The sequence below is a fragment of the Sorex fumeus genome, unplaced genomic scaffold (genome assembly GCF_029834395.1).
Source record: "Sorex fumeus unplaced genomic scaffold, SorFum_2.1 ptg000044l, whole genome shotgun sequence".
In the NCBI taxonomy this organism is placed as follows: Eukaryota; Metazoa; Chordata; class Mammalia; order Eulipotyphla; family Soricidae; genus Sorex; species Sorex fumeus.
The window spans coordinates 10,679,415-10,686,799 of NW_026606101.1; the positions used below are offsets into that span (position 1 = coordinate 10,679,415).

Genomic DNA, 7,385 nt, shown 5'->3' on the forward strand with positions numbered 1-7,385 from the left:
ACTCTGGCTCCTGAATACAGAAGCTTCTCGGGTTCCCATTCACTCATCCTCACCCAGGAAGTGAGGCCCCTCCACCCCCACCCCTTAGAGTTGCTAGCCGGAAAGTGGCCCCAGCTCCCTAGCCCAGGCACCAGTTAGCCTCTGTGGGAGCTTAGCTGCCCAGCAGAGCCCTCCTCAGTGCTGAGAGGGACGACTGTGCGTGCACAGGCAGGCTCGGGACATCCTGCTGTGGTCCGGCCAGCCCACATGTGACAGTGAGGCCAAGTATCCTTGGTCCAGGAGTCATGGTCGGCCACCCCCGCTTCTGTGCCTGGGAAATGTGTTCAAAACTGGGGGGCCGGCCGGGTACGGGATGGAGCTGGGGAGGGTGATCAGATGCTGCATCAGCCCAGCCCCTCTGGGCCCCAGGCTCTTGCTTTGGATGAAATGCTGGGGTTAAACCAGGTGCTCTCCCCTAAAGGAAGGAGTGAGCAAAAGGGAATGCCCTGCCACAGAGGCGGCGTGGGGTGGGGGGGATGGGGTGTGGGGATGGGAGGGCTACTGGGATCAGTGGTGGTGGAGAATGGGCACTGGTGGAGGGATGGGTACTCGATCATTGTATAACTGAAACCCAAGCACTAAGTCTACAACTGTATCTCATGGTGTTCGACTAATTAAAAAAAAAATAGCGTAATAAAAAAAGAAGAAAATTAAACAACTTACATATCATTAAAAAGAAAATAGATAAATAAAAATAATAAACCAGTTGCTCTCAAAAGACCCCTTCCAGCAGCAGGCTGCATTGGTCGCTCCATTTCTCACTCTCTGTAAGGTTCCTCTTTTTCTTCTCATTGTTTTTGGTTTGGGGCCACACCTGGTGGTGCTTAGGGGCTGCCTGTTTCCAGCTCAGTGCTGAGGGGGCCTTCCTGGCCATGCCGTGAGGTGCCAGGGAGCAAAGCCCGGGCTCCTGCTGCAGTGCATGAGTTCGGTCCTTTGCCACCTCCTTGGCCTGAGGAAGGGTCTCCTGAGCTGATTGTGTGGTTGCAGGCGCGTTCGCCATGCCCCAGCTCGTGTCAGGGCTCTGCGACTCCCTCAAAGACCGAAGGTCTCGTGCTCTGTTCCAGGGGATTCTCTCGGACGATCACGGGCTGGCTGCTGCACTCTGGAGAACCTTCTTCAACCAGAAATGTGACGACCCCCGCCAGCTGGAATTGTTGGTGGAGTATGTGAGGAAGCAGGTGAGCTGCCCTCCCCCGCCCCCAAGGCCTAACAGAAAGGGGGTGCCGGGTCAGAGCGTTCAACCCGGGTCAATCCCTGGCACCCCCTGTATTCCCCTGAGCACCACCAGCAGTGATCCCTAAGAGCAGAGCCAGGAGTAAGCCTTGAGCACGGCCACGTGTGCCTTCCCCCCACCCCGCCCACTGTAGCATTGCACTGTCCTCCCGTTCATCGATTTGCTCGAGCGGGCCCAGTAACGTCTCCATTTTGAGACTGGTTGTTACTGTGTTTGGCATATTGAATATGTCATGGGTACCTTGCCAGGCTTTGCCGTGCGGGCGGGATACTCTCAGTAGCTTGCCGGGCTCTCTTAGAGGAGCGGAGGAATCGAACCCGGCTTGGCTGGGCTGGCTATGCGCAAGGCAAACGCCCTACTGCTGTGCCATCGCTCCAGCCCACGAAAAAGAAAAAAGAAAGGAAGAAAGACAGGATGTTCTTCCCGAGGTCTGTGGAGGCCTGAGGTCCGGGACCCCAGGAGTGGGATATCAGATCAGGTCAGCAGCGGAGTCGGCCTGGGACCGGAGGAGAAAAGGCACTGAGTTGTCTCAAGCTTTCAAAACCTTTCACTGCATGTGCCAAGCGCTGTACTTGATCCTAAACACACCTAACCCTGTAAGGTATGAGCTTGGGGAACAGTGTCACTACCCACCGCAGCCCCCTTCTGCACCCACTATAAGCTGCACGATACCTGTTTCCTGCTCAACTTGGAGCCATTCTGCAGCCTAGGCAGCATGCCCTGACCCTTCTGCAGCCTCTCCATGCATCCCTTCCAGTCACGCGGGCCTGTTCCCCCCTCCAACTGGGCAGTCTTCACCCCTCAGGCTCCTTCCTGGTGTTTCCCTGATGCCAAAGATTCTAGAAGAAAACTCCAGAGTTAAACTCAGTGCCATGGACAATCCAGACCGCTCTGCTGCCTCTGAACCCTGCCCCTGTATCTGAGGGAAACGCCAATGAGAAGCCGAGAGGGCGGCGTGACAAGGAAGAGGGTCTCGCGGGGAGCAGGGCTGCAGAGCTGGCCGCGAGTTCCAAGCTGGGTGATTCATGAAGTCACTAGCGGCCTCAGCTGCCCCCGCCAGCTCATCAGATCAGGCTGTCCTATGAGTCACACCTTTGCTTCATGGGCCTGGCCCCTGGTGCCGAGGGGGCCTCACTGCCCAGTCACTCCTGTCACCTGTAACCATGACCTTCAAGCCACTACCAGCTGGGAGAGGGAAAGCCAAGTCCCAGCTTTTGAGGAAAGGACGGGAGCGATAGGACCGGCGCGTGTACTGGCGGGCAGTGGGGAGAGAACGCTGGAAGCCAGAGCTGCTGTTTGACCACTCTTCAGCTGTGCCAGGGCTGCTTAGAGGGCATTGTGGCCAGGGCCCCACCCATGGAATTCTGAGACTCACTGTTGACTGGTCTCACCCTCAGACCGGAGTGGCACTTGGCACAGCGAATGCCCTGTCTCTGGGAAACAACCCAGTGTTTCCATTTGCCATGGTGGGCTTATGCCAGGGACCTCCACAGGGCACAGCTGGCACCTCTCTCGGGAAGGAAAGGGCTGCTACACCGGTGCCCCCGTAGGAAGCCCGCTTAGACGCAGGGAGAGGCAGGCAATGGGAAAATGGCGATGGGGTGCTCTGGGAAGTTGGGAGCTTTGGTGGGGACCCAGTTCTGTCAGCAGGCCTTTGGGCAGGTGCTCTGTTGAGAAAGCAGAGATGAATAAGACCCAGTTCTGTCCTCAAGAAGCCAATTGGGGACAAGGCGAACTCTGGAATAGTCCGTGTGTGAGGTGATACCGGGAAACAGCACTGGGGAGTCTGAAGAAAGGAGAGACTGGAGTCTGACTTGAGCCCAGGAGATGGCAGGCGGCAGCATTAGGGACCAGTGCAAGACATTGAAGAGGTGCGGGCTTAGGGGCATGTCGACCATGCTCGAGAGGTCTCCGTGCAGGCTGTGGGAATACATACAGGCTGAGTTCAGAGTCTGCGGCCCCAGTCGGAACAATGGGAGAGAAAGAACTCTTGGAAGAGGCCGATGGCCCTGTGGATTCTCATCTTCTCTCACCCCCAAAATGGCTCCTCAGGTGCAGTTGTTCCCCGTTCACTTAAGTGCTCCTTATTCTGCTTTTCCGGTGCTACTTGCAGGTGCATGGGGTAGTGCCCACCACCCTGGGGAATCCCCCTGGCGACCCCAGTGTATCTCCTGACGCTTAACCACTCCTTAGACCACCTGCCCCCGCAGAATTGCCAGCCACCCTCCCCACCGCACGGCTGCTCTCTGTTACAGACGCCCTCTCTCCGATCCTGGGTGCGCTGGGGAGTGGAATCCAGCCTGGGCCAGGGAGGGTCGTTAGGCCAGGCTCACTGGAGCCAGAGCCCGGGGGTGCAGTGTGAACAGTCTGGAGGCACAAAGGGAGGATGCCCAGAAGGAGCCATGCTTGTGTCGGGTGGGGCGACAGAGGATTTAGCACTTGGTCCCTCCAGTTCCGGGCGGAAACAAGGCTGATGGGGGGCGGGAGGGGGGAAGCAGAAAGGAGATCACTTGGGAGGAGGCCACCGTAATGGCCATCCGGGAGGGGCCAAGGCCGGGCACACACATCGGTCAGCAACCATGAACCATGTGCTCAGGGCTGCTGGAGGACAGGGGAGGCCCTTAGGTGGTGCCCTGCCCCTTCCATTGTTCCCAGAGTCCCTTGGGGAGCACTCACTGTTGCTCCTCTCAGAGAAGGGCCTTCAGTGGCAGAGGGAACTGCTTCACCGTGGCAGCACCACTGTGAGAAGCATTCCCCCCTCCCCCCCAACGGCACTGGACGGGGTCAGGTGGGACAGGACTCACAGTCTCTTGAGCTCAGGAGCTTTCTCAGGAAGATGTGAGGGGAAGGAGTGAGAGAGTGTGTATGCGTGTGCATGTGCATGCGTGTGTGTGTCTGTCTGTCTGTCTGTCTGTGTCTAGGCACATTCAGAGGCATGATGGGAAATTCCCAGTCTTCCAGTGAGCTTCATGACAACTCCTCTCAACCTCCTGATCTGAAGTAACCTGGGAGAGCAGAGACTCCTGCTGGCAGGCAGCTGGGATGGTCCAAAGCTTCTTTGTGTCCTCTCAAAGGTGGATTCCTTGACCCGAGTCACAGCTGCGCTGCCGGGCGCTTTTCTTCTTGCAGATACAGTACCTGGACTCCATGGACGGAGAGGACCTGCTTCTGACAGGGGAAGTGAGATGGCGCCCTCTAGTGGAGAAGAATCCTCAGAGCGTCCTGAAGCCCTGCTGCCCAACTTACAACGACGAGGGTCTCTGATGGCTGGTCCCTCCAAGTAGCCGGCCAGCTAGCTCTGAAGAACCACCGCGGAAGCAGTGACTGTTTGGCTCAGGATCCTGCAGAAAGTGGTCTGAACTGACCTCTGAACAGCTTCTGGCAAATACCTGGCCCCATTTGTGTTGATTTTCCTCTTAGTATGTCCAAGGGTCTGATCTTTCAGGGTTCAGTGCTGGGAGCCTCTTAGCTCTTCCGGGGCGTTCTCCCTCAAGAATCCCCGAGCAGGAGCTCCCTCACACAGACCGCCCCATGTCCCCTTCCGCAACCGTGCAATCAACAGCTTTCCCCAAGGGCCTGAGAAGGGGTGGGGCAGAAGGGGCAGCCTCCCTCCAGCACCCCACCCCCCAGCCCTGCAGCTCGGAAGCAGTTTGTGATGCTGCTGAGCAAGACAGGAGACCGTGCTCTGTCTCCCGGCCCTGAGCTGTGGGGCTGACGTGGCCATTAAAAGAAACGGAGACTGAACTCTGCATGGCTCCTTTTCATTCCAGGGGCTTCTAGAAGCTTCGAGGAGGTAGCCGTTGGCATCTGCTGAGGCTCAGAGCCAAGGAGCGGGAGAGGGTCGGAGGGTCTCTGCTGCTCGTGGCCTGTCTGTGGAGACAGCACTGATCTGGCCCAGGCCCTGTCCTCCGAGACCAGAAGGTGGGGAGGGGCCGCAGGAACAAAGGCCCCTTTGTCATCTCGCCCGCTGAGTTAGGGCAGGAACACGCTGTCTTCTGTTCCTCAGCTCCCCCTTAGGTGAGATTTAGGGGGGGGGGGGGAATGTTCTCCCTGGTTTAGTTGTCCCGCACGCCCCAGGCCCACTGACTTTCTGAGCCTGCCCAGCTTCTGCTGAGCACTGGCGCGCTGCCCCTCCTCCCGTGAGCACCGGCACGGGCCATCTCTGGGGTGGGGGTGGGGGCGACGTTAAATTGAAGAAAAGAGGTGGGGAACCACACTGCCCCCCCAAAAAAACTTCCTTCATTTAACTTGCTATAAAATGACTCATATAAAGAAACTCTATATGGGTGAGGTATATCCCACTTCTGTGAAAACATTACAAATCAAACCGCCTTCTCTGCGTTTCTTTAAGATGCTTTTGTTGCGAGCAGAGCCCAAGAGTGAAGCCTCCTCTGTGTGTGTGAGATAATAACACCTTGTAACTCATTACAGCTGGGCACTATTTACATAAACCAGAGCTGAGCCAGGCAGGAATTTGCTGATTAATTTATTTTTAATGGAGTGAAGTATACCATGCACCAAAATAAACTTTACTGTGTGTACCTAACTGCTCCTGGAATGGATGGAAAAATTAATGGAACAGATTTTGGCTCCCAACTCTACACATTAATTCATATATAAAAGTTATTTGAGCCTTAACCCATTTACTGCCCGGGGCCGCAACCCTGCCCCAGCTCCCAGCCCAGAGCCCCAGATCAGCTACTGGGCTTGCTTTCCAATCACAGGCTCTGACAGGGACAGAATCTTAGATGCCAGCCCTGGTCCAGCCCTGGTCTAGAGCTTGATGCCCCTTCTCAACATCCCCGTTGGGCTGTGTCTCTCGGGCCCTAAATAAATCCCTCTGGCTACAGAGCCACGTCCTGTGTGTCCAGAAGACAAGTCCTCTTCGAACCCGCTTCCCCTAATACCTAGCCTTGTTTCCAAGGCGCAATCTGTGCTGTCAGGCAGCTTCCGCTTCCTCGCCATGGAGGTCCTTCCCTGACCACTCTCCCTCACCATCAGGCTAAACCCAGACACTGCAGAGGCCACAACGGCTCCTGCCTCTGGGCCCAGCCTGCCGGCGTGAGTACCCACTTCTCAGAGCACGGTGAACTATGTGGGGGCACCTGCAGAGTGCGCTGTGTTTTGTCCCTCTTCGACTAGAGAGACCCCATATGTGCACAGATCCCCACCCTTCTGCTGCCATAGGCCCTGTCCTGTCCAGGTGCATGGCTCTCACATACTCAGCACGCTCCTGGCACTGGGGCTTCTGCGCAGTGGGCATGGGGTCAGTCACCTTTTGTTTGCTTCCCCCTGCAGAGGCCTGGCTCCTGGGAGGCAGCTCTACAGGAAGGAAAGGAGGGAAGGCCCACATGAGGAGGAATAGTTTAATACTTATCTATACTCTATTACAGAGAGGATCACAGCCAATTACAGAGTCACAGTAAAATTGCAGAATGATTAAAACACAGTAGGTAGGGCATTGCACGTGGCCAACCCAGGGCTTCGATCCCAGCATCCCATAGGGTCCCCCAAGCCCCACCATGAGTGATCCTGAGGTCAGAGCCAGGAGTTAGCCCCTTGCATCAGGTATGGCCCCAAAACAAAGATAAGCTACAGGTTGGGGAGGGAAAAAAAGGGAAATAACCACGTTCAAAAGACTAGACTGTGGGGCTGGCTCAATAGCACAGCGGGTAGGGCATTTGCCTTGCACGTGGCCGACCCTGGTTCAATTCCCAGCATCCCTTGTGGTCCCCTGAGCACCGCCAGGAGTAATTCCTGAGTGAATGAGCCAGGAGTAACTCCTATGCATCACCAGGTGTGACCCAAAAAGCCAAAGAAAAAACCCTAGACTGCTAATAACCAATTTTTATTTGACTTACTGGGATTTTGGGGGAGGTTGGGCACACCCAATGGTTCCTGAGGCCAGGTCCTACTCCCAACTAGGCGCTCAGAGGTTGCCCCCAGTGCTGTGTAGGACCAGGATCAGACCTGGCTTCCAGCATACGTGTCCACCGAGCACTCTCTGTGACCCCTTTGTTCTAAATCATCAACTCACAGCAGTTCTGTAGCGATTAGATATATTTGGGGGTCTCTCTAGCAGTCCTCGGAGGGTCCAGGAGCCACTCCTGGT

The 7,385-nt window shown here is 56.3% G+C and overlaps 1 protein-coding gene across 2 annotated transcripts in view; it reads left to right on the forward strand.

Moving 5' to 3' along the window:
* The window catches only part of LOC130030128 (ubiquinol-cytochrome-c reductase complex assembly factor 1), a 101,688-nt gene extending 95,869 nt beyond the window's left edge, over positions 1-5,819 (forward strand). For both annotated transcript variants that reach the window (XM_056121325.1, XM_056121326.1), the window contains 2 exons: positions 1,104-1,217; positions 4,403-5,819. In XM_056121325.1, the coding sequence (XP_055977300.1) occupies positions 1,104-1,217; positions 4,403-4,537 (249 nt within the window). In that variant the 3' untranslated portion in view covers positions 4,538-5,819. The remainder of the gene's footprint in view (positions 1-1,103; positions 1,218-4,402) is intronic.
* The last annotated feature ends 1,566 nt before the right edge of the window (positions 5,820-7,385 follow it).